Source organism: Panthera leo, chromosome A3 (assembly GCF_018350215.1).
Source record: "Panthera leo isolate Ple1 chromosome A3, P.leo_Ple1_pat1.1, whole genome shotgun sequence".
In the NCBI taxonomy this organism is placed as follows: Eukaryota; Metazoa; Chordata; class Mammalia; order Carnivora; family Felidae; genus Panthera; species Panthera leo.
In genome coordinates this window covers 85,221,439-85,247,807 of record NC_056681.1, presented here as the reverse complement: position 1 = coordinate 85,247,807, position 26,369 = coordinate 85,221,439, and the positions used below count along the sequence as shown (strand labels likewise).

Genomic DNA, 26,369 nt, shown 5'->3' with positions numbered 1-26,369 from the left:
AGAAGTCCCACGTAGGGGCCCTGGAGCGGGATTTTGTGCGCTTTTTGGACCGGAAGGGGGAATATCCTAAAATATGCCTGATTCCTGTCGTGCCCTCTGGCTCCGCCATTCCCAGCCGACGCATGTGCAATCTCCAATATGTGTATGTGCGAAAGGCAGTAGGTAAAGACGATAAGCAAATTTGTGCTGTCAGTGAAGAAAAATCTTGCTTGACTTCAGTGGCGCATCGGGCATTATCCGAGACAACTAAATCCAACTCGCCTTCGTTTTGGGGGCTACTACGGCAAGCGGGAGGGCGAAAAGCGTTAATGTTTGGAGTCTGGTTTCCCGGTTTGTGTTTTGTCAGGGTCTGGGTGTACTGGTTGGGCGGGGGGAAGTTGGCTGGACCATGTCGGCCTTCGAGAAGCCTCAGATCATCTCCCATATTCAGAAGGGCCTCAACTACACGGTGTTTGACTGTAAGTGGGTGCCCTGCAGCGCCAAATTTGTGACCATGGGCAACTTCGCACGGGGCACCGGCGTCATTCAACTGTATGAGATCCAGCACGGGGACCTAAAGCTGCTTCGGGAGGTGGGTGCCAAGCGGGACTGCCCAGTTCCAGGATCTGGGACTACCGTTGGTGAGGGGTCGAGTGCATATCTGGGGTTGGGGGGAGTCTGCATTTCTTTTTGCCCAAGCCTCCGTCCAGCGTCCCCCAAAAGCACAGCTCGAGCTGCGCGGAACCAACGAAGGTGATCGCAGATTGAGGAATACTTCGACGTAAAATGCTTTGGTTCGAGTCCTGAATTCTCGGCTGGCCAGTTCATCCGCGCCCTGCTGGCCCCTTCCTGCAGCCACCCTCGCAGTCCAGAGCGGGGTCCCTGGGAAGTGACATTAAGATTTCGTATCTAAATTCGAGGCCCTTCTAGGCAGTGCGCAGTTGTTTGTGGAGTCTTTTTAATAGGCCCTGTTAGTAAAATGCTTTTTCTTATAAGCAGAGACAAAGCTGGTACCGTGATGCCTGCATTGTAATTGGAGGAGACAGCCGAACCACTTATTCTTCAGCGAGTATCAATTGATTGTCTGATATTCCCCGGCATGTGAATGACAATGACCCTGGTTTCACGGAGTTTATTTTCTAGTGGGAGAGAGAATCAGTTGAATGATCAAACAGACGATGCATAAATACAAACAGATGAATTCTCTAACATAAAGGAACACGGTTCTATGAGAGTAAAAACAGATTGGGAGAGTAGATGCTAACTAGGCCAAACTAGGAATAGAGAATGTTTCCAGAGGAAACAGGGTATGCGGAACCTCAGCGATGGGAGTGGTAAGCAGGGACCAAACTTTGCAAGGTCTTTAAATTGTTTAAAGGATTTACGCTTTTTTAAATGGGACATCTCTGAAGGACTCTTAACTGGATGTGGCAAGAGCAAGTTTACAAGTTTTGTGAAGATCATTAGTGAAAGAATTCGAGAATAATGATGGTAACTAATATTCTTGTACTTGTTTACAGTTTTAAAAATGCATTGATCTCAGGTGATCAGTCATAATCAAGTATTAGGGTTGTAATAGACTACAGGGAAGGTTGAGAGCTCCAGGGATTAAAAACTATGGAGAGAATCTGCATGGAGAAGATTGGCTTTAAACTGGTAGATAAAGGTTGGGGCGCCTGGGTGTCCCACTGCAGTGAGAGTCGGACTTTGGCTCAGGTTATGATCTCAGGGTTCCTGAGTTGGGCTAGCTGCTGTCAGCACAGAGCCCGCCTGGGATCCTCTGTCCCCCTCTCTGCTCCTCCATGCTCTCTCTCTCAAAAATAAAACAAAACATTAAAACAAAACAAAACAAAACTGTGGTAAAGAATGAATACAATTTGGATAGGCAAGCTTGGATTAGAAGGTATATAAGATCCCATCTCACTTTAAATTTCAATGAGTGCCGGTTTTCTTGTTCAGTTTGTCTCTTCTTTTTTAGTTTATTTATTTTGAGAGAGATCAGGGAAGAGAGAAAATCCCAGGTAGGTTTGGCACTGTTAGCAAACAGCTCACAGATTGTGAGATCATGACCTGAGCTGAAATCAAGAGTCAGACACTTGAGCCCACCCAGGCGCCTCAGTTTGTCTTTTCTAGCCAGGTACTCAGAGTTCCTACACGTGACTTATCCTTTTCTACCTTGCCTTGCTTATGTTGTTCGCCACTTAGCCCCCAGGCACCTGTTGCTATTTTAGGGTCCAGTTCAGATTATTTGATTTAGGAAATCCCTTCCTGTTCCCCACACAAAGTAAACTCTTTACATTGCATTATGCTGGTTCTTATCTGCTCCAGAAATAATGTAATTCTGTCTAATCTCTAATTAGATTGTAAACTCCTGGAGAGTAAGGACAGTGTCTTTTCATCACTGTGGTTTGTAAAGTTCAACCACTCAATAAATTACTTGTTAAAAGGATGAGTGAATGTATAGTCTGTAAAAGGATGTAACTTGGAAAATTTAAATATCAGTTTATTGATCATTAATCAACTGGGGTCAGGGTTTGAACAAATGGAAACATTGGAATAGCAGACAAAAGCAAGTGAAGTATTAGGAACAAATACCAAATGCCATCAAATTTAACCAGAGAACATTTACAGACGGTGATTTTTTAAAATAAGGTATAATTTGTATACACTTAGGAACACACTTGTTCCACAGAGTGAAATAATGCCCTTTGTCTCTGTTGACAACCTATTTCAGGATACCATGCTAAAGAAGGACCAAAGGTACTTGAAGAATGAGTCCCTTCTTCTAAAAAGCCTCTTGTCTAGAGAAAGGATAAAACAAATGCAAAAACACACTTAAGAACTTAGATTGTGTTTGGCTGTTATGGTGCAGTGGAAAAGAATACAGGTTAAATATAGGCTCAGTGGGTCTCAACTCTTACTTTGCATCTGGATCAGCTGAGTATGTTCTGTTGTTGTTGTCATAGATTGTGTGTGTGTGTGTGTGTGTGTGTGTGTGTGTGTGTGTGTGTGTTTTAAAACATTCATTCCTTGGCCCCACCTTAAGAAATTCTGATGGAGTGGGACTCTTCATTTAGAGTAGAGTGAGGCCTAGATATCAGTATTTTTTAAACTTCAACCAGGTGATTCTAACAAGTACCAGTGTTGACTACGATGGGGCTAGATGAATTTCTGAAATACTTGATTCTTCAATGTGGAACCACCTCAAGTTATGTGTTCCAAAGCCCATGTATCCAAGGTAAAAATGTGAAGGAAGCAAACTGGTCTTTGTTAATGTTTGCCTTATCTTGTTACTAAGGATAGCTAGGGAATGAGGGCCTTCATGTATAGTTGAGCAGTTTGCTGCACCACACAAGGGGTTGCAGGGTTCAAGTGGAAACTGAAATCTGTCTCTTTCTCATCAAACTTTATGAATGTGAGACTTCCTCAGCCTACAAAGGACAACTTTCCTCTAATTGGCACAGAGGACTGGGGTGGCCCTGAAAACTGGAATCATAGTTGTGGATGTTTATACTTTAAAATTTAGTAAGTTAATAAAATTTAGTTAAAATTATTTTAGTTAAAATAAAATTTAGTAAGTTAATAAAGTTCTGCTTTTTTAGCCTCTGTGCCACTGAGTTCACTGCTTGTTACCATGTGGTTCACTAACTCTTTTAATGTTAATTAAAGTAGTGCTAGGATGTGGAGGAGGAAATACTGACAAGCTGTACTAGACCCACCCACAGATGGAACAAAAATAGCTCTCATGGGACTTATCCATCATGGGCTTCCTTAATCATGTTAACTTATTGTAGCAAAGAGAACCAACAGCTAAGTCATGGTCATTTTCAGGGTCCTACAGCAAAAGTTATTAATATAAACCAATTTTCTTTTTGGAATAAATTTTGCAAAATAAATCTTTTTAGCTGTGGTTTTTTTGTTTTTTGTTTTTTTTTTTCCCTAGCAAGGAAAATTTAAGTAACCAGTGGATTTTTTTTAAACCCTTGTTTCCCAAAGGTAAAATATTTAACAGAAGCAGGGAAGGAACCTTTTTATGAACTATAAGAAATTAGCTTCACTCCATTGCCCCTTCTTAATTTAGCTATTATGATGTCTGTGAATATCTTAGAGAAAACACCCTTGCTTCTATAAGTCCATTTGCCAGTAGAGCTCAGCCCTTCTTGGCCAACTGCAGTCCTCACTACCATGCAAATAATAAGATGTTTATACATTTGAGGGTTTTTTTTTAAATGTTTTTATATTTTGAGTTGAATTTTATTCTTGCACAACAGACTGCTAGTATCTATAAATCTGTATTTCTTTAGTATAAGGAGAAAAAACATGAGGGAGGCATAGATAACTATATATCTTGCAAAGATATGAATGAAGGTAGGAGTGAGAGGACACAAATCTGAAAGTAGGTTCAGTTTGTGACAATACCATTTACTCACCAGTCCTTTTCAAGGTTGGAACATTTTTGGTACTTCTAATGACTCTCTGGTTTATGGAATCGGGGCTACATAATAAACTTAATTGATTTACATGTAGGTCTGGGGGCAGCCACAATTAGTATAAAGAACTTGGAATCTTCTTGGCTGTATGGACCTTGAGCAAGTCTTAGTCCTCTAAACCTGTTTCCTCATCTGGAAAGGGGTGTTGCAAAAACTTAGCTTGCAGTTGTGTGAGGAAGAAAAGTGATGGCCTCAACTAGAAGAACATCTAGAACAGTATCTGATAGATGTGCTCAATATATGGATGCTGTTTTCATTATTGAGTATAAATGACACCAAAAACTATGGTGTGTCATGTGAAAACACGGTGGGAGAAATGGGATCGTGGACTCCCAATGGTTTTTCTCCAGCACTAGGAATGAGAGGCTAATAGATGTTAATTTATATTTTTATTCAACAAATGTTGAGCACCTTAAGGTGTTTAACAGATGCTACAGGGCCCCATTTTCATGGTACTCATTCTAGAAAGGACAGAGATCATTGAATAAATAAAATAATTTTATTGGTAAGTGCAATAAAGAAGATTAAACAGGGTGGGTGATAGTGATTTGGGGGTTCCACTTCAGATTGGAGGTGCAGGGAAAGCCTCTCAGAGGAGGTGACATTTAATCTGAAATCTGAATTTGGAGAAGACAGACATGATGTGAGGGAAGAGCAGTTCAGACAGTGGAAATAGTAAATGCAAATGTCCTGAGGTAGAAATGACTTTGTTGTGTCTGAGGAGCAAAAAGGAAGTTGCAGATGTGGCTGGAGTGTAGTAGAAAGGAGAGAAGCAGGAAATGAGGTCAGAGGAATCAAGGCAAGATTTCAAAGAGTTTAGTACATTTGTCTACCACAGGCCTTGGTACCACTCCTGTGAGTCTTTGCCTCTAAATGTAGATGCAGTTTATTTCATTCCATTATATTTCAATAAAGACTGACTTGCAGGGGCACATGGGTAGCTCCATTGGTTGGGCTTCTGACTTTGGCTCAGGTCATGATCTTGCAGTTCGTGAGTTTGAGCCCCGCATCGGGCTCTGGGCTGACAGCTCAGGGCCTGGAGCCTGCTTCTGCTTCTGTGTCTCCCTCTCTCTTTCTGCCTCTCCTTGGCTTGTGCTCGGTCTCTCTCTCTCTCTCTCTCTCTCTCTCTCTCTCAGAAATAAATAACAGTTTAAAAAAAAAAAAAAAAGACTGACTTTTAGAATTTGTGCAATGACAAATGTGGAAATATCTAGTATAGGATCTATTGTAATAGAGTGGCTCTCAGTTTGGTTTCTTTCCTTTTAAGGTAGAGATTCTCAGATGTGTTCAGGTGCCAGAGTGTCTGGACATTGTGGTGCTGTTTTTGGAACTCCATGAAATACTCGAGTAGTTTGTTCCAATTCTGTACAAAGAAGGGGTTTTCCAATGGAAAAATCAGACTATATTATACATATTGTGATCTTTATATCACAAGAAGCAACCATACATAAACTTTTTAATCTTCATTTCCAGGTTTTCTTATTGGCGTTCATTTGCTAATATTTTCTAACAGACAAGGTAAACAAAATATTGAAGAAAACTTAAGTTTGAGAAAATCATATCCATTAGCTTTTTTTTTTTTAATTTTTAACGTTTATTTTTGAGAGAGAGACAGAGCATGAGTGGGGGAGGGGCAGAGAAAGAGGGAGACACAGAATTGAAGCAGGCTCCAGGCTCTGCGCTGTCTACCCAGAGCCCAGTGTGGGGCTTGAACCCACAAACCATGACATCATGACCTGAGCCAAAGTCCAACGCTTAACTGAGCCATCCAGGTGCCCCTGTCTATTAGCTTTTTAAAGGTTCTATCTGTGTGTGTAAATTTATGTTGGTGTTGGAAGATTAGTGTGTTCTAGGAGCATGGTCTGAGAACCTTTGTTCCAAAGGCTTAAAAGGTGAAAGTGAGATGAAGAAATACCACAGGGAGGACATTTTTTGCTTCCTAGTTTTTTATTACCAGCAGTAAAATCTTCGAAGAACCATGTGCTCACTGTAGGGACTGAAAAGTAGAGGTTAGCTTTTATGGTATAACTCTTCTGTGGCTTAGGAAGAAGAGAAACCCTATCAAAGGCTCCAAGTGATAGTGAAATTGTGAAAAGCAGAGTGCTTTAGGTGGTAAAAGAGGAGAAAATGGGAGACAAGTCTTCCCAGGTCCCTGAGAAGAATTTTCCTGGAGAGTTCTCTCAATACATGATGCAACCTCCCCACAGCTCCTAACCCACGAGTCCCTGGAGCCATATTCTTGTCCATGAGGCCTACCAGCTGCTTACCCAAGAGGCCCATCTTCACCCTCTGCCTCAGACCGGGGGAGCCATGACCAGTGACTTCTTGCTTGGGGCATCCAGGCCCAGTGTAAGACAAGTGGAGGAAGGAGTGGGTGTCTATTTCATCAGTTGGCATAAGTTGGAACTCTGAATTACTTTAACCATAGAAATTGTGTCCTAACAGTGATTAAGTGCTGTGCCACTACTGATATTTCGGTTACTTTTATTTGGGGGAAGTGGAAGGTGGGGAGCACAAGAGTGATCTGGAGTTGGAAACTGCTTTGTTAAGTTGCCAAATTTTTGATTCTTCGTGTTGCTGCGTTATAGCTTTTTTTTAAGTAAAATTGGAAAAAATAATTGAAATAAGTGAATATCAGGTTTCTGAGTAACTATCTGGGACCACAAATGCATTAAAAAAATTATTCTGTAATTTTGTGTTCCTCATCAATACGGTCTTTTACAACCATGTTATTACTGATGACTCCTTTTGTTTACTGGGCAGTTTCCACGGAGGCTGTGAATGCTTTCTTGTAGACCTGCCTACATAGTAACTGCTCATTTCTCCAGATCCCAAACAGTGTGAAAGCTTAACAAGCTGGGAGTTTCCAAAGCCCTGTACCATATAATATCTTTTGAATCATGAGAGAAAAGTTCAGTTTAGTTTGTATTAAGTGGCTTTTATTTTCTTTTTCTTTGAAAACTGCTCTATGGAAGTGCCTAGCCAAACATTTAAAGTGGCAGGGAAATTATTTTTTTAATTCTATGAAACAGGTCAAACCTACTAGGAGGGATGAGATTGGCCCAGGAACTGAAAAGTTTCAAGAAGAAATCCCCTAGAAACTGGAGAACTCTGGAGGGAAAAAAGTGTATGCAGAATACTGTTATGTCAAAAAAAAAAAAAAAAAAGTCAAAGGAAAATATAAGGGCCTTCTTATATTAAATTAAACCTATGTGTTTAATTTAGTGTAAACATGTAGAAAAAGATCTAGAATGATGGGGATTACTACTGGGGAGCATCAAAGGGAGACTCACTTTTTTACCTTCAGTTTTTTGTTTTGTTTGAATTTTTGTAGGGAACATGTATTACTCTTGTACACATTAAGAATAGGGGCGCCTAGGTGGCTCAGTCTGTTGAGCCTCTGACTTTGGCTCAGGTCATGATCTCGCAGTTCGTGAGTTTGAGCCCCATATCTGGCTCGTTGCTGTCAGTCTGTCAGCAAGGAGTCTGCTTCTGACCCTCTGTCCCCCTCTCTCTGCCCCTCACCTGCTTGTGCTCTCTCCAAAATAAATACTTAAAAAAAAAAAAAGAATAAAAATCTGGGGTTCTTGGGTGGCTCAGTCGGTTGAGCATCAGACTCTTGATTTCGGTTCAGGTCATGATCCCATTGTGGGATCAAGCCTTGCGTTGGGCTCCACTCCATACCCAGCATGGAGCCTGCTTGGGATCTCTCTCCCTCTCCCCCTCTCTCCCTCTGCCCCCTCTCTCCGCTCACATGCTCTCTCTCTCTCTCTAAAAAAAAAAAAAAAAAAAAAAAAAAGAATAAAAATCTTAAAGTTTATAACAGACTAAGACAATAGGTTTACCCCGTTGAGGCCAAGTAAATGGAGGTGATATTATAGGGCTAGAGTATGGAGTGGGGCAGGCATCAAGCCTCATCAGATTCCGTATTGCCCAGAGTTCACAGGGGCCAAGGCAGCAGCTTGACTCCAGGAGAATCAGGGCAGGTGGGGTTAGGGTGGGTGGGGGTGACAGAGTAAAAGGAGATTAGTGGATGACCCACACAGGTGTGGGAGTAGGTAAGAGTAGCATGTATATGTGGGAGGAGTCAAATAGGAACTGATATTTTGGTTGTAAACTCCTTCTTGAGGGCATGGCCAATCGCATTCATGTTTGTATCCTAGTCTGTTCAGTTCATTGACTTTATTTAATAGGAACTCAATAAAAATGTTGGAATGCGTAAGTTGGGCAAAAGTGTAAAGTCGTGTGCTTCAAGCTCTTTGCCTATGACAGGAGGGTATTGTATGATATCATTTCTTTTTTTTTTTTTTTAATGTTTATTTATTTTTGAGAGAGAGAGAAAGGATCCCAAGCAGGCTCCTTGTTGTCAGCGTAGAACCGGACATGGGGTTTGATCCCACCAACAGTGAGAGCATGACCTGAGCCGAAATCAAGAGTTGGCCCCTTTACTGACTGAGCCAACCTTCGGCACCCCTGTATGATATCATTTCTTAGGATCCTTTTGATAATATGGTCTAGACTTGATTTCCTTAAGCCATGTACCTTAATTAGTGCATTGGTATGTGGTTGTTTTACTAATGGGATTATATGCAATACTTGGAACAGAGCTTTTTAAAGAAACTTCAAAATATTGGCTAATCCATAGCAATAGCAGTGCCTTTGGCACTCACACATCTACAAATCTCCGTGCATTGACAAGGTCCCAGAGAGAATAGTGACATAAACACTCTCAGTTTATAGGGTTCTGCAGGGAAAACTATAAGAGACACATGAACATTTTTGTTCCTGTGGCCATCTGAAAAGAATAACATCTTCATTAAGTTCTTATTCCTACTGAGGATCTTAGAGAAGAATACCACATGAAATGTTGAAATGTTCATATTTGCAAACCAATGGAGACGGTGCACTTGTCAGCATTTGAATGTCTCATTAGTGAGATGAGAGCAAAGGCAAAATTAAAACTCATTCTTTTTGACAGTTACACACTTTTAAACTACAGAAAAGTGATGAAAGGAAAAGCATAATTTTGATCAGAAAATTTTTTCATTGCTTTTTATATTATGTGCCTTATTTAAGGCCCATAGTAGAGCCATAAATATCATGAATTATAAATAGCTGCTTACATAAATAATGTATCCTCTTTCCTTCCCTCTGTCAAGATTGAAAAGGCCAAACCCATTAAGTGTGGAACATTTGGTGCAACATCTTTACAGCAGAGATATTTAGCTACTGGAGATTTTGCTGGAAACCTTCATATATGGTAAGATTATTTAGTCAATATTAAGACGCAAGATAGGCAGTTTCCTTGATAGTCTTGTTACTCTTCCTCTGAAAGGGAGGATTCTTATTTTAAAATGTTCCTTGTTCAATTTTAACTATTTATAAAAATGTAAGAATTGTCCTTTAATATATATTTCTAGATTTCATATTCAAAATCCATTTAAAAATACTGTTTTTCTTTAGCTAGTTTGAATAATGTTACCAATATTTATTTCCACACATGCTGTTTGGTGCTAGCATTTAATCCCCTGTATTTGTACATAAAGGGCTATTCCCCACACATGTAAAACATGGAAAACTTAAGATACTGTTTATATTTCAGTGAGACATTTGGCATTATAGAATGATACACTGAGTTTTTCTTTGTTTGAATTTTTTAATGTAGAATTCCCAATTCATTAAAAAAATTCTGCACATCTAAGCACAACTTTTTAGGAACACATCTATTGAGCAAATCAATGTAAACCTGTTGCAAATGAACAAGACCATAATTATGCCAAATGCTTATAATTTTCATGTTCTACCTTGAGTTATTTCCTACTTAAATTAGATTGCATGAACTGAAATTCCTCAATTACTTTTCAAGAATATGTCTTATTTTTACTGTTTAAAGTATATAGTAATGTTCTAGAAAGAAACTATCTTCTCTACTTCATGTTTTCTAAGGTGACCTTTCTTGATTTTCACTTAGAATCTGTTGCTTTCTTATTAAATTACTGACATGAATCATAAAATAGAATGAAGCTATTTTAATTCCCCTTGTTTTAACTGCTTAATAATTAAGTTAGCATTTATTAGAATGCATCAGTTCTTACATATACTTTCAGAGAACTTGGGAGAAACCAGTCTGAATGTTCTTTTTAAAAATATTTCAGCATAAGACTAAGCAACAAATATAACTATTGACTGTCTCCCTAATAGAGTTTCCTAGCATAGTCACAGGTATTACTGACTTATTTTCATTGTTAAGTCTTATAATTTTGTGTTGTAAAAAGCAGTATTTTAAAGTCAAACAGTAAAGCAATTCTTTGAAGTGGAATCTCAGTCCTGTTTAGTCCTTATTCTTTCACAATGATGCTACAAAAATAAACATGGTCTCCTAGGTTGAGCTATCTGAAATTTTAATTAGGGAGATTTTACTAATAAATCTTGGCCTAGTAATAAGTTGGGATTACATTTCATGAATAGCTGGCTTCATTTTTTTTTAAGTATAAGTTATCAAAAACTGACTTGTTAAAGAGAAATGTGGATAGAAGCTCCAGGAGAAAAGAGGGAGGCAGGAGAAGGGGTGTATTAACATAACTTACTTGAGCCATTCATCACCCTGCCATCTTGGGTAGACTCAGACACCCACAGTAGTGGGTGCTTTCCTGCATTCCTTTCTCTTAACTAACGTGGATTTAGACAAGCTTCAGCCAGTTTGACTGTAGATTTGCTGTGCCCAGCATGATGGTACACTGAAAAATATGTAACTAGATGAAAATAGTAAGGAATTTAGTGAGAAAATAATACATTATAAAGGAAGAAACATATACAAAGTAAACACTACTCATATTTTATCCTTCCAAAAGATCTCAAGATCAGACTACCAAGGCCTACTTTGGAAACATTCTAAATCACTTTGAATTTACTCTATGTTTAAAGTAGTGATTATCAGACTTCAGTGGACCAAAGAGTCAGCAGATTTGGGGCTGTTTATCCATTATATCTGTGGAGGAGCCCAGGAATCTGTATTTATTAGTAAGCTCACCTGGTAAGTCATGTGCAGAGGTCCTAGATAGATCATCTCTGAGAATCACTGAGTGTGCTCAGGACTTTGAGTTCCAAGTTGAATGATGGCAGTGCTCATTAAGGGCTCAAAAGAAGCTAAAGTGGAGAGAAAATATTGGAAGTAAATGTATAAATTACCCTCATAGCAAAACCCTTATTTTTTTTTAAAGTTTATTTATTTTTTTTTTTTTATTTTTTATTTTTTCAATAAATGAAGTTTATTGTCAAATTGGTTTCCATACAATACCCAGTGCTCATCCCAAAAGGAGGAGATGCCCTCCTCAATACCCATCACCCACCCTCCCCTCCCTCCCACCCCCCATTCAACCCTCAGTTTGTTCTCAGTTTTTAAGAGTCTCTTATGCTTTGGCTCTCTCCCACTCTAACCTCCTTTTTTTTGTTTTTTTTTCCTTCCCCTCCCCCATGGGTTTCTGTTAAGTTTCTCAGGATCCACCTAAGAGTGAAAACATATGGTATTTGTCTTTGTCTGTATGGCTTATTTCACTTAGCATCACACTCTCCAGTTCCATCCATGTTGCTACAAAGGGCCATATTTCATTCTTTCTCATTGCCACGTAGTACTCCATTGTGTATATAAACCACAATTTCTTTATCCATTCATCAGTTGATGGACATTTAGGCTCTTTCCATAATTTGGCTATTGTTGAGAGTGCTGCTATAAACATTGGGGTACAAGTGCCCCTATGCATCAGTACTCCTGTATCCCTTGGGTAAATTCCTAGCAGTGCTATTGCTGGGTCATAGGGTAGGTCTATTTTTAATTTTCTGAGGAACCTCCACACTGTTTTCCAGAGTGGCTGCACCAATTTGCATTCCCACCAACAGTGCAAGAGGGTTCCCGTTTCTCCACAACCTCTCTGGCATCTATAGTCTCCTGATTTGTTCATTTTGGCCACTCTGACTGGCGTGAGGTGATATCTGAGTGTGGTTTTGATTTGTATTTCCCTGATGAGGAGTGACGTTGAGCATCTTTTCACGTGCCTGTTGGCAATCCGGATGTCTTCTTTAGAGAAGTGTCTATTCATGTTTTCTGCTCATTTCTTCACTGGGTTATTTGTTTTTTGGGTATGGAGTTTGGTGAGCTCTTTATAGATTTTGGATACTAGCCCTTTGTCCGATATGTCAGCAAAACCCTTATTTTAAAACAAAAATCTAAATATGGTATGCATTCTTAAATTTCATTAGTGGACTAAATGTTTAGGACATGTGGAGTAACTAAGAAGCTGTGTTCTGTTGCCTAGGAATTTGGAAGCTCCAGAGATCCCAGTATATTCTGTAAAGGGCCATAAAGAAATTATAAATACCATAGATGGTGTAGGCGGACTGGGAATTGGGGAAGGTGCACCTGAAATCGTGACTGGCAGCCGAGATGGTAAGTTATTCTGTGTATTTAAATTTTTTTTTTTCTTTAGATAAGTCTCTGTGCAACAATATGTCCTCTCTATATGGAAATCCTCTTCAGAGGCCTTGACTTCCTAAATCTAAGTGTTTTTTAATGGGCAAGTTTAATTGCATATCCCTTAGTTGCTTCAGACTTTTGAAGTTATTTTGAGATAGAGGCATAGCACTTGCTATTTTAGTTTTGAGCAAGTTCAGCTACTAACAACCATACTTTCCTATGAACCTTGAAAGATTTAAAATTTCTTTACAGGTTTTTGAGGCAGCTCAAAAACAATATAAGGTGGGCAGCAACTTTTCATTTTCTTTTTTTAAAAAGCAGAGTTGGTACTTGTGAAAATTGTCATATTAACAGTTAGTTGAACATCGAAGTTCCGTGATCCTTCTACTGAGCATCGTAGAATGATCCAAGGGCACCAACTCCACTTTTCTGCCCTGTGGTGACTAGCAAGGGACAGGTCTGTTGGTGTTCAAAGCTGTTCTGAATGACTGTAATGGAGTCAGAATTTTTGTTGCTTCACGATGGGTACGTAAGAAATTCGGTGCCTTAGTGGTTTGGCTGCTCGAGACCATGAGGAAATTACTTTAAAAGAAAAGAGATGTATTTTTCTAATAGTTACTCAACAGTGTCTGGGTTTTAGAAATCAATTATCCGGGGTGCCTGGGTGGCTCAGTCGGTTAAGCATCTGACTTTGGCTCAGGTCATGATCTCACAGTTCGAAGGTATGAGTCCTGCATCAGGCTCTGTGCTGACAGCTCATAACCTGGAGCCTGCTTAGGATTCTGTGTCTCCCTCTCTCTCTGCCCCTCCCCAACTCGCTCTCTCTCAAAAATAAATAAAATGTTAAAAAAATTAAAATCAATTATTCTTTTTAATCATAAAAGCAATATGGAATATATAAGGAAAAGTAGCATTCAATCTACCACAGTAACATAACCATTAGATTTGTTTTCCTTTCCAGTCTTACATACAATTTTGTGTAGTTGTTTAGATATGATTTTTATCTTTTTTATGTTTTGTCATATGCAAATGTTGCTGTCTCCATAATTACCATTTAATGACTGTAATATTTCATTCTATGTATATATCACAGTATCCTTAACCATGTCTTTGTTAATAAGCACTCACTTTGCTTTAAATTTTTGTTTATTGTTTTGGGAGAGTGACTTCAAAATAATGAAGGAATGAGTATCATCATGTATCTAACTTTTTTAGAATAAACGTGTTTTATGGTTTTTTAAATTTATTGTCAGACTTGCCAAAGTATTCATGTACATTCTCAGCTACAGTCGATGAGGTAGATTTCGAGTCTGTCCTACCAGCATTGATTTTCTTTTTTCCCCCCTAATTTTAGATTAAAAAAAAATTATTTAATGTTTATTTTTGAGAAAGAGACAGAGCACAAGTGGGGGAGGGGCAGAGAGAGAGGGAGACACAGAATCTGAAGCAGGCTCCAGGCTCTGAGCACTCAGCACAGAGCCCAATGTGGGGCTGGAACTCATGAACGGTGAGATCATGACCTGGGCCGAAGTTGGACGCCCAACCGACTGAGCCATCCAGGTGCCCCTCCTTAATTTCATAAGTAAAAATGGTCCTGCATTCCCACTTGTGTTAACTTCTTCCTATATTTGTTTACTAGTTAGTTTTGCTTTGTGAATTGTCTGTTCATGTTCTTTGCTCATTTAACTATTGCAAATTTCATATGAATCTTACCAATTTGTATGAACCCTCTACAGTAATATAATAATCTCTTGTCACATTTGTGAGAAATTTTTTTCTCCTTAAAGTAACCTTTTTAATGACTGACTTTATTTTATCCTTAGAGACAAATCTAGTGGGATATCTCCCCTTTTCCTGAGTTTATTATCCCTTTTAAAGATTTTTTGCCTTTTTCCTGTTCTCTCTCAAGTACTTACTTGCCTTTCAGCCATTTTATTAAATGCATTTGTATTTCTCCTAGGCAGTGATGAGTTTAGTTAGTAGTCCTGCAATTTTCAGTAAAATGAGGGGGTTGAAATTCAATTGAGAAGAAATATGTGTTAATTTTATTTAATATTTCCCTCATCTCTATTGCCACAGGGAAATTAAGTTTAATTGTATGTGAGATAGTGTTCTAAAACTCCATATAAGAAATCATAAATGTAAAAATCAGAGTTTATTCATCTGTATAAGAAAAATGCCAATGATTATATGGGTAGTATGGAAAAAAATAAAAATTAAGATGACACTGATATTAGTCTAAGTAAATAGTACGTTAGTTTTAGGTTCAAAGAAAATAAGACCTGATCTGAATTACATAATATTTGTGTTTGCCTTGTCGGTCAGACCTTATTGATAACTTCGGAATAGTTGTTGGCTCTTCTGTGTATCTATTAACTTGGAAATAAAGTCAGACAGTAACATATGGGTTATATCTCTGATATTAAATACAACTTGCCCATTTAGAAGTCAGAAATATGTGAAAAATTTTCAGGTTTTTTAGTATCTGTAATACTGCCATGTACGTAGAAAGTCATAGGAAGAGAATGCAGAAATGTCCTCAATCACTGTTGAATTTTGCCAACTCACTTGTATTCACAACAGGAACTGTGAAGGTGTGGGACCCAAGGCAAAAAGATGATCCTGTTGCCAATATGGAACCTGTACAAGGAGAAAACAAGAGAGACTGTTGGACTGTGGCATTTGGTAAATTCTTGAAGAATTCTTGCATTTGATGTATCAGATGGTAAAAAGCACAGTGGTTCAAGATAGTCTCTTTACAGTCTGTTTTTTGGATTATTCTGATAGTTTACTGAGGCAAATAGAGATGGTGGTTAATGTCAGCCACTGGCGCCTAGGTTTGAATCCTCACTTTTTTATTTCTTGCCTGAGTGAGGTGGGCAATTTAGCAATCTTCTCTGTTCCTTAGTTTCTTCATTTATGAAGTGAAACTAGTAATAGAATTTACCAAATAGTTTTATGAGGATTCAATGAAGTAGTACATGTACAGTGCTCAGAATTGTGCTTAAATTATTAAGTGCTCAAAAATATTTGCTACTATTACATACTTGGGTCTAACGAGACAATGTGGACCTAGTTTAGAGTCAAGTGCCATTAGTGGAACTAAGCAGAGTCTGAAACACAAGTGGTGACCTAAAAAAATCTTACATTATACTCTTCACAGAGGATGTTTATTTTCTAGAACATAGTTATGCCATTACAGAATTATTTGTTAATAATTTGATAACAGTGTTCCTCTGTTACTATACTTAAAGTGAATATTGATTTTGTAGGACTAATTGATACATTCCTTAGTATCTCTTACTGGGAGCGAAAATGAAAATAATTTTTGCTACTACAGGATATGGGTCATACTTTGTTTGAAATTTGAAATTCTTTCTCCTTTTTCATTGTATAATACTATATAGATAACACATTAATAGTGGGATTTAACAGTATATGTGAACTGTTTAAGTTCTATATATTATTTTAGAATCGCACTATTATTTAATCAGAGGAAAGTTTTAGATTTCCAAATTAAAAACTAAGTTATCATATGGGAATTACTATGTGTTTGTATATAATGAGCAAGAATATGTAAACTTAACACATGTATGCTTTGGGGAGAAATTTCAGGATTTGTATTTAGAATCATCATCTAAAATTTGATGTGATAATTAAAAAGTAATTATCTGTGGGCCATTAAAGCCTTTCATCTTTGACCTAAGGGACATAAGTACAATTTAAAATCGGGGACATTAAGTTTGAAAAACAATCCATTGATTTGACCATTTTATGAATGTCATAGTACTGTACTGTGGGCATGCAAAGTGAGAGAGATTCATATACTACCCTCCAGAAGCTTATAGTTCAGTAAAGAGGGTGTAATATCTACACTAATTATAGTACCGGGTAAGAGTGAGAAAAGGTCACAAGAGGTATGGATGAATATAGAAGGAATCTTCAAGTGAGAAATGGCTGTGGAGGAAGAGCATTTTGACCTCAGACCAAGTATACATAGGATATCAACCACTGAAATTGGGAGGAAGTGTCAAGCATAAGGAATAGCCTGAAAAGTGCCAAAGTAAGTATGTTAAATGAAATAGTGGTAGAAGTAGCCTTAAATGTGGCTCAGGGCCACAGTGTTGAGAAGTGTTGAGATGGTGTGGAGGTAGTGGCAAACCTCTGAAGGTTTTTGCAAGGATGAGATGATTGAAGCTTTAGGAAAATCACATTGGTGTGTGAACTGGGGAGAGATGAGTGCCAGAGGTACTCCAGAAAACATCCTGGATCCAAGCAGGATGAATTAAACTACAGATTATAAATTTACTTCAGGGGCCACCATCCATACAAATGTTTAACAGTGTATTACAATGTATTTCAGATTTCCTTGCAAAGATAACACCAGACACCATTTTGCAACCTAAATGGTTTTAAAGTAGTTTCTATTTGCATTCAAATATAGTTACTACCAAGAAAGCAATAGAAGCATAGCTGTATTTATTCTACCAACCCCTGCTATGTTTGAACTGTAATTGACCTGTTAGTCTGCAGATATAATAGAGAAAGACCATTTGCTTTCAACTTAGACTCCAATAAACATTTTCACTCACCCCTTCAATATAGAATCTCAGCAAATGAGCTTTTTTTTTTAAAAAAAAAAAAAAAAAAAAGCAAAATTAGATAGCCAACTTAATAATCTTGATGTCCTATCAGGTTTGGGAAAATGAGATTCTGCCTAGTGTGATTTTGTATAAGGTATATGTATAAGGTATAAGGTTCTATAACATTATTTTAGCAGCCTTCAAATTAGTGTTTATAAAGATATGCAATGTTGTGTCTTGATTTCCAGGCAATGCTTATAATCAAGAGGAGCGTGTTGTTTGTGCTGGCTATGACAATGGGGATATCAAACTGTTTGATCTCAGAAATATGTCATTGCGGTGGGAGACAAACATAAAAAATGGGGTAATGTACCTTTGGGTTCTTATAGTTTGTCTGAGCATGTTTTTGTCCACCTCCAAACTACTTCAAAAGGATAGCACCTCTAGTAACTCATCTCAGTACAGCCCCTCTGCCAATGGTTTTTAACCTTTTTGAGCTGTGGAGCCCTTTGAGAATTTAATGAAAATCATGGATCCTTTCTTCAGAAAGTGAACACACACTCAGATGTGGTATGACAACTCCTGGTGAGTCACCAGCTCTTGTGTCCTATTTGTGGACCCCTGTGGGCTATGCGCAGTGTGATATTAAAATGAACTAGGCTAGAGGCCTTTTTTCCTGCTAATATTAGAATAGTAACAGCCTCCACAAGTTCTTTCAGATTTTTGGGTCCTGAGTTGTACACCTTTAGTGAAGAATGTGGTTCCTTCCTGTTTTCTAAAATCAGCTTTGACTGGACTGTATAAAATAATTATGTAACAACAGGGGCACCTGGGTGGCTCAGGCAGTAAAGTGTCCAACTTCAGCTCAGGTCATGATCTCGCAGCCTGTGAGTTCAAGCCCCATGTTGGGCTCTGTGCTGACAGCTCAGAGCCTGGAGTTTGCTTCAGATTCTGTGTCTCCCTCTCTCTCTGCCTCTCCCCCACTCATGTTGTGTGTGTGTGTGTCTCTCTCTCAAAAATAAATAAACATTAAAAAAATAATAATTATGTGATAACAGTAAAAAATTATATGGCTTTACAAAATAATCTACCAGACAGGGGAACTCAGGATGGTTTTGTTGATCCTATAAACCAAAAAGAAATTTTTTCATTTAAAGGTATTTGATGTATTGGTTCTCAAAAGATAAAATGATTATTTAAATCCTTTCACATGAGCTGATAATTTTAAAGTTGTTTTACTTAGTTTAAAAGAACCTCCTGAATAATAATCATTAGACCATCAATAATAAATATTTTCTATTACAGGTATGTAGCTTGGAGTTTGACAGAAAAGACATAAGTATGAATAAATTGGTAGCTACATCACTGGAAGGAAAGTTTCATGTTTTTGATATGAGAACACAGCATCCAACCAAAGGTTTTGCCTCTGTTTCAGAAAAGGTAAATATGGGGGAAATGTCTTTCTATGAAGAGGAATGTTCATAGCTTGTTTTAGACTAATAAATAGAATTAGTCATCAAGGTTCTTTCCAGGTCTTTATATGAAGGGAGCTATTTTTAATATATTCTTGTGGGAACTTGACAGGTTTTTCTGTGCAGAGTACTTCCCCAAAGTTTATCAGTTTTAGATTTCTTGACTATAATAAAGGCTTCAGTTGGCTAAGAATCTTATTTTGTAGTTTAGGAGCAATCAAAAGAAAACTAGCTGATGTTGAGAACTGGATCAACAAAACCTAGCGTAGTGTTTTCTAATAAATATATAGTATTTGTATTAATATCTAATTATATACTTTTCAGAACATATCAACATATATACATTTATGTCATTTCATCACATCTTATTTCATATTCTGGTTTGCTACATTAAGTGAAATTATTTCAAGCATTAACCCTTGTACATAGTAGGTTCAAAAAAATTATTCAGTCAGTCATCCACACATACATACATACTTTACCTTGTCCCAAAGAGTATTTGAGGTAGCTTAGAAGGAAACATGGTATTATCACATCAAAAATAGATGAAGAGAAGGCTGAGCACAGGAAAAATACTGGTTAAAAAAAAGAAAAAAAAAAGATGGTGATGACTGGAGTAAGGGGATTGCATAAATTCCTGCTGCAACACCCTGTCATTTGCCAGAGATGGATTGGGAATGTGACTCTGACCTTCCTCAAATGTAAAAGTAAAGATCGGTTACAGATTTGTAGTTTCCATAAGATTAAAATATGTAAGTTGCTCAAGAAATAAAAATTGACTCTCTTGTTCCCTCTCCCTCCATTGTGGATTCAGTAGTACTTCTCAAACCTTCCCCATTTTGTCTTTTTTTTGTTGTTATTGCTGCTAATTATTATTATTATTGCATATAAATTACTGTTGCTGCCTGATGAACTAAATTCTTAAGGTAGCTATAAGTTGCAGTATTGTTTTGCCTTTGTTATTTCAGAATATATTAAGTATCAACAACATAAAGCACTTTATTAAATTGTCCCTTATACAATTGTAACATGGTTCTCATCTGCCCATTATAAAGTGTCATCTTCAAAGTTTTTGTTATAATTATTTAATCAAGTAATTGCTAAATCTGTCAAACAAATGAGGCCACTGTATTTTAAGAGGTCATGGCCCCTCTTTTTGTGTTTTTATCAATTTCCAGAAGAAAAAGTGAAGTTTAAACTATGAAACAAAATAGGTTTTAACAGCCTGGACCCACTCACTTGAGGACTGTCACACACTTAAAGGGTGTATTTTGAGATATGTGTTTTTAATCTGCTAATGGTAATCCCCTTACATGACTATTAAGTCAAATGCCTAATCACTAATCACTCCCTAAAATATAGTGTCTAAGAATGACTTAGATCAAGTTAGTTGGTCTCACTGCTCCTGCAAAGCAGAAATCTTTCCTCCCTCCCTCCCTCTTTCTCTCTTCCACTCTACCCCCTTGTCTCTCCCTCTCCCTAGGTCTGCCCCTCACCCTCCCTTCCTTTCTCTCTGTCTGTCTTTCAAATTCCTGGCAGTGAATATTACACCATTAACACTGATTTACTAGCTGTTGTTGAGGTGCTAACAAGCTGTTAACCTTCCAGTTGCCATTTTTGTCTTTTAGTTTAATATGACTGAATAAAGATCCTGGCTTATTATAACCTTAAACCCCATCTATAAGTCCCTGTGGTCCTTATTTTGAAGACTAGATAAGTCAAATGGTACAAATTAAAGATAAGCCTCTTGGAACTTTAAGTTAAAATTCATTCTGTATATGGGAATTCTCTGAAGTTCCCACTCAGTTTTCTGGAAACCTGAAACTGCTCTAAAAAATAAAGGCTGTTTTTTGTTGTTGTTGTTGTTGTTGTTGTTAGTTTGTTTTTAAATCAGTCTATCCTTTTTTTCCCTTAGGATGAAGTATGTTTTTGTACTTTGAGTTTTTCTTCTCCCTCAGAGTGAGCTAGGGATATTTACATGTATAAAATCTATGTATATGGTACTATATACCTAAATGGACTTTTAATCTGATAACATCTTTTTTTTTTGATCCAGAACTTTGTTTCGTAAAGCCACAAAGAAAAATGATGCTTTTATTACTTATGATGAACTCTATAAATCTCTGTAGCCCTTATGAAGAGATGTGCCAGAAATACTTGAATTACTTCTATAATGGTTGTTGAAATTATAGTGGTAAAAATTCTTTTTTACAGTATTTCTCTTCTCGGACAATCTTTATCATATAAACAAACATAAAAACTAGTTATGTGCCTCTCATCCTGTTTAGGCCCATAAATCAACTGTGTGGCAAGTCCGACACCTGCCACAGAACAGAGAGCTCTTTCTGACTGCTGGAGGCGCCGGCAGCCTTCACCTCTGGAAGTAGTAAGTCTCTGCTGATGCTCATGGCTCCTTGTTAAGTTACTGGTGGGCGGAAAGTAGGATTAGATTGAACTTGGTTGTCCTTCTTCCTCCTTTGACTTAGTTTATTTCGATAATGATTTTAAATTAAAGGGTGTTATTTTGTCTGCTTTTTCAAATTAATGTCATTATTTTACACTTAGTAAGTATTAACCTTCTTTTGGCACACTAAGTATATTTGTCATTTTGGTTGTGTCTTCCATCTATGGGGGTAACTTAGGAATAGTTCTTTTCATAGCTTAAAATCATGGCTTTGGCCAGGTTTTATTGTTGTCGGTTTTTGTTTTTGTTTTGCTTTGGATGTGGAAAATTTGACCAAACGCTTTTGTGAAGTATTACTTACTGTCTGGTCATTAGAACACTACCTCTAGAGAATAAGAAATGGGTTGGAATTCTTAATTGTAGATCCTGATCACTCACTTGACCAAGTTCAGATACCGTTGTTGTGAAAGAATCCAAACAGCACTGAGGCGACGGATGGGTCTCCAGGAAAAGCCCCATCACGGAGTTTGCTTTCTTGTGCCGGAGGCAGTGTGAGTTACAGCCTTGGCTGTGCTCTGAGTCCCTGGTGCCCTAACATGGCACATACTAGGTCAGCTGCTCATTTATAGGGCCTGATGAAAACCGAGACTTAATGGTATTTCTTTCTCCATCACTCAAGGGGGAAAAAAACCACTAACACAAGCCCATAAATGAAAGATATTTCCAAAATAAAGTTTGATTCATGATATAAGAAGGAAACCACCATCTTCAGTATGGCTAGGACTTTCACACCTACAAAATACTTCTCTTATTTATTAGCTTCTTTTAGAAGGCAGCAGGGGAGCTGAGAAACAAGGCCACAGTTGGAAAGTGTTCAAGTATTTAGGGATCTGGCCAAAAAAATGCTTGAGATCAAGACTGTACAGGTCCTGTGAGTAACAAGCAGAGGAAAAGCTTTACGAGTTGTGGGAGAATGCCCAGTAGATAGGCCATTTGATAACTCGTCTTCTCCTTGTACCTTGCCCATTGTCCTTACCCAATTCTCCCAAACCAGGCCATGCTCCCCATTAGTCTCTGCTGATTGGATCGTGCAGCAGCACATCACTATTCTGCCTGTGACCAAACTATATAGGCTGCTTCCTTGAAGAACTAGTTCCAGTTTTCTCTGTAATCCACATACGGAGTTGTAGTTCTGTGTGATGTGCAAACACGTTTGCAGCTAGAATTTTTGACGATAGTGTAAAGTGGAGTCTTGTATACAGTCTAATCTCAGGGTGCCTGGGTGGCTCAGTCGGTTAAGCATCCAACTCTTGATTTTAGCTCAGGTCATGACCTCACGGTTCGTAGGATTGAGCCCTGTGTCGGGCTCTGCACTGACAGTGTGGAGCCTGCTTGGGATTTTCTCTCTCTCTCTCTCTCTCTCTCTGTCCCTCCACTCAATTAATAAATAAACATTAAAAAAAATAGAAACTTGAAGCTTATCTCAGTATGAACTTTAATCCTTACCATAACAGGTATCTAGTCTAATCTTCAAATTGGTTTGGAGCTTTGCTGTCAAGTATTACACCAGCAAAAGAGATTTGGTTTAAGTAAAATGATACTTAGCTCTATTTCCATTTGCCAGTCTCCTTTGGTAGTAATGCACTTAAATTACAAATATTTATTGAGCACCAGAGAGTTCCTAGAGGAACTCACCTAGTTAATTCAGAAATTGTTTTTTGAATGAATGAACCCCAACATGCTGATTTGTGTGTGTGTGTGTGTATATTCAAAACACACAAACATACATTCTTAAAACTTTAATAGACAATATAGAGGGTTTAAAAAATCTTTATGTTGTTTTAAATACTAAATATGTATTTATGTTATGTTTTAAATACTAAATAAGCTAAGAGACCTGAAAAAAAATTCTGTAATTTTTTCATCATCTGAATATCTTATTCCTCTTAATCAAAAGAAGTTGTATGGTCCAAGAAGAAGAAAGAATAGTAGGTTATCTGCCTATCACTTCTATTTCTTCTCTGCTTTTGAGTTGCTTTATACCTTTGAAACTCTTAGCCTTTATTAGCACTTAAGAAATGAAGGTAGTATCACAGTCGATACCTAACAGGCTTTAAAGGCCTTCAGAGGCAGATTGTCCCTGTATTTCACTAGGAGCTCATCTCTGCTGTAGGGAGGGATGTTTCTTTTTACCCTCTCAAATCCAGACCAACTAGTCTTTACAGTTGTTAACCTTCAGCTCTACTTATTTTATAAATTGATAATTTCAGCTGAAAGAAAACAAATATTCTTAGAATTGCTTTTTTTTTTCCTTGAAGCAATGATATTCTAGGGTCTAAAATACCTGAGCAGCACATTCCCATGGAAATGGTACACAGAAGGTGTGCATTGGGTCTGTGTCATGGGGCTCGAGGGTTAGAAACAGTGTCTGTTCTTCATTCTGGAAGTATGTAGGTGAGGTTCTGCAAGTGTTACTCACAGCCTTTGCTTTTGCACCTTTTCTGCCTACGGTGTCCTGCAAGCCGAATCTAGAGAAGAACTGCAATAAAAGATTGTGAGGAACACAAGTGAATTTCATAAAGAATGCTAGATCAATCTAAGACTTTTATTATGAAAAGAAAATACAGACTCATGCTGAACAGAGGTGATATTTAAAAGTTTTTAGGAGAGGGGTGCCTGGGTGGCTTAGTCGGCTGAGTGTCCGACACTTGATTTTGGCTCAGGTCATGATCTCATGGTCGTGGGAGTGAGCCCCTCATTGGGCTCCATGATGAGCATGGAGCCTACTTGAGAGCAAGCACTGTCTCCTCTCTCAGAAAAAAAAAATTTTTTTTAGTAGAACCAATCCCCTTTAAAGCTGTTGAGGTTGAAATAGTGTATCTTTGTATAAAACTCAACATTAGAAAGATTATTTGTTCCAGTAATCAACTGAGAAGTAAAAATAGAGTCATGGATTATATGTATATGAACACAATGTGGAGAATGTTAAGATTTCTCTCCTTACCACTCTGATCTTGTTCTCAGCGAATACCCTATTCAGCGGTCAAAGAAAGATTCTGAGGGAGTAGAGATGGGAGTTGCCGGCTCCGTCAGCCTTCTGCAGAATGTCACCTTGTCTACCCAGCCCATTTCCAGTTTGGACTGGAGTCCAGATAAAAGGGGTCTCTGCGTCTGTAGTTCATTTGATCAAATGGTAAGAGTACTGATTGTTACAAAACTCCATAAAATTTGATCTAAAGACTTTGGACTTGAAACCTTCCAGAAGAACACTCATAGTATTTAGAATGTGCCCTGGAATCCTCTGACCTTCACTGAACAAAGTTGGATTTGACTGAGAAAACAAGCCCCAGATGCAAACATCCAGACTAGCCCGTCTCTGGGTGGGAAATGCCGAGAGGTGTGTTCCAGCAACCTGACTGGACACCGGTTTGCGGTTTGTTAGTGCATGGGGCACTGCTGTCTCCAGGGCCAGCTCTGTTCATCTCCCCTCTGTTTCTAAGAAAAAGTTGATACTTGTCTATATTCAAACATATTTTTAATTTGTTCTTCATCACCAGAGTTATAATACTTTACCATAACACCTAGTTTAAAATTGTTTGTTTTGGTAAAACTACTGTGAATTAACCTTCATAAATATACTTTGAGAGATTTCAGTGTCAGTAAGTTTCTGGAAAGAATAGTACTTTATAAAATACCAAAATGTCATGGTCAGACTAGATTTGGGTAACAGTTTTTAGCCGTATAACTCATAAAATGAAATATTATTTACAATGACCTCTTTTTACTTCAGAAATAAGAGTAAAATTAGACTTTTGCTTATTGAGTGGTAAGTGATGTTGAGATGTATAAGATTGTGGGGTTTTCTAGCCTTATTTTTTGTCACATCTTTTTATATATTTTATGAATAAATTTGTTTTTTGAAATCTATGGAAGCTCTGATTCTGATAATTTAACAGTAGTAATAAAGCTGACACCAACACTTCTTTGCTGTATAAATGCTTAATAAGTATCTCTTAATTCACTTTGTTTCCTTAGTGTTCACTAGATCTTTTGATAAAGCTCAGAGGTATTCACTTTATCACTCTTTCATTAAGCCTGCCCTCCCTCACTCTTCTACTCAAGAGTCAGAGCCACCTGAAGCATTTGTAATATGTAAGCTTCCTGTGATCTCATGGGTTCTTGGAAAGTTGCTAGTTCAGAATATTAAATTCAGAAAATTAACCTCTTAAAAAAACCAACAAGATGTTTTATGCTGTGGACAGAATTATGGAAGTAAAAATTAAATTGAACTTTAGGGGTGCCTGAGTGGTTCAGTCATTTGAGCGTCTGACTTTGGCTCAGTCATGATGTCACGGTTTGTGGGTTCCAGCCCCACATCAGGCTCTGTGCTGACAGATCGGATCCTAGAGCCTGCTTCAGATTCTGTGTCCCTCTCTCTCTTTCTCTCTGCCTTTCCCCCGTGCATGCTCTGTCTCTCTCAAAAATAAATAAACATGAAAAGAATTCAACTGAACTTTAAATTTTTTTTTTTTCAACGTTTTTTATTTATTTTTTGGGGGACAGAGAGAGACAGACAGAGCATGAACGGGGGAGGGGCAGAGAGAGGGAGACACAGAATCGGAAACAGGCTCCAGGCTCTGAGCCATCAGCCCAGAGCCTGACGCGGGGCTCGAACTCACGGACCGTGAGATCGTGACCTGGCTGAAGTCGGACGCTTAACCGACTGCGCCACCCAGGCGCCCCTCAACTGAACTTTAAAAAAGCCTATACCTGCTGGGTTTTGGTTTTGTTTTTTCAATTTTCAAGGAAAAATAAAAAATTTGTGAAATTCTTTCTCAGAAAACTTGTGTTTGATGGTATAATTAGAGAGGTTTAAGTCAAGGATAGTAAGTACTTCTATCATTAAATCTAAGATGTCATTGATTGTAAGATGATCTGCCACAGAGAAAGGAAAACGCTGCCAGTGAAACC

At 38.0% G+C, this 26,369-nt stretch overlaps 1 protein-coding gene and 1 long non-coding RNA gene across 8 annotated transcripts in view; one reads left to right on the top strand and one right to left on the bottom strand.

Moving 5' to 3' along the window:
* The first annotated feature begins 203 nt into the window (after window positions 1–203).
* On the top strand, window positions 204–25,325 carry DNAAF10 (dynein axonemal assembly factor 10). Its single transcript, XM_042932507.1, has 8 exons — window positions 204–571; window positions 9,629–9,729; window positions 12,782–12,912; window positions 15,523–15,624; window positions 17,771–17,886; window positions 18,828–18,962; window positions 21,283–21,380; window positions 24,423–25,325. Exons 1-8 carry the CDS (start codon window positions 389–391, stop codon window positions 24,628–24,630), a joined length of 1,074 nt encoding a protein of 357 aa, XP_042788441.1. The 5' UTR covers window positions 204–388; the 3' UTR covers window positions 24,631–25,325.
* LOC122216139 overlaps window positions 1,007–26,369 on the bottom strand; it is a 94,161-nt gene continuing 68,798 nt past the window's right edge. For 5 of the 7 annotated variants that reach the window (XR_006200729.1, XR_006200733.1, XR_006200730.1 and 2 more), the window contains 4 exons: window positions 23,743–23,937; window positions 15,508–15,579; window positions 11,500–11,615; window positions 10,065–11,221 (listed from right to left, as the gene is read on the bottom strand). This is a non-coding gene — a long non-coding RNA (uncharacterized LOC122216139). Of the gene's footprint in view, window positions 1,119–10,064; window positions 11,222–11,499; window positions 11,616–15,507; window positions 15,580–23,742; window positions 23,938–26,369 lie in introns of those variants that run through there. The other 2 variants (XR_006200731.1, XR_006200735.1) reach the window with 2 other exon arrangements.

What these genes read in the sequence shown, in the direction of transcription:
- DNAAF10 (XM_042932507.1), top strand. Translation starts at nt 389, where the DNA reads ATGTCGGCCTTCGAGAAGCCTCAGATCATCTCCCATATTCAGAAGGGC. An exon ending in CTGTTGGACTGTGGCATTTG is followed by an intron (nt 15,625 to 17,770) that starts GTAAATTCTTGA and finishes CTTGATTTCCAG; the next exon opens with GCAATGCTTATAATCAAGAG. An exon ending in TTGCCTCTGTTTCAGAAAAG is followed by an intron (nt 18,963 to 21,282) that starts GTAAATATGGGG and finishes CATCCTGTTTAG; the next exon opens with GCCCATAAATCAACTGTGTG.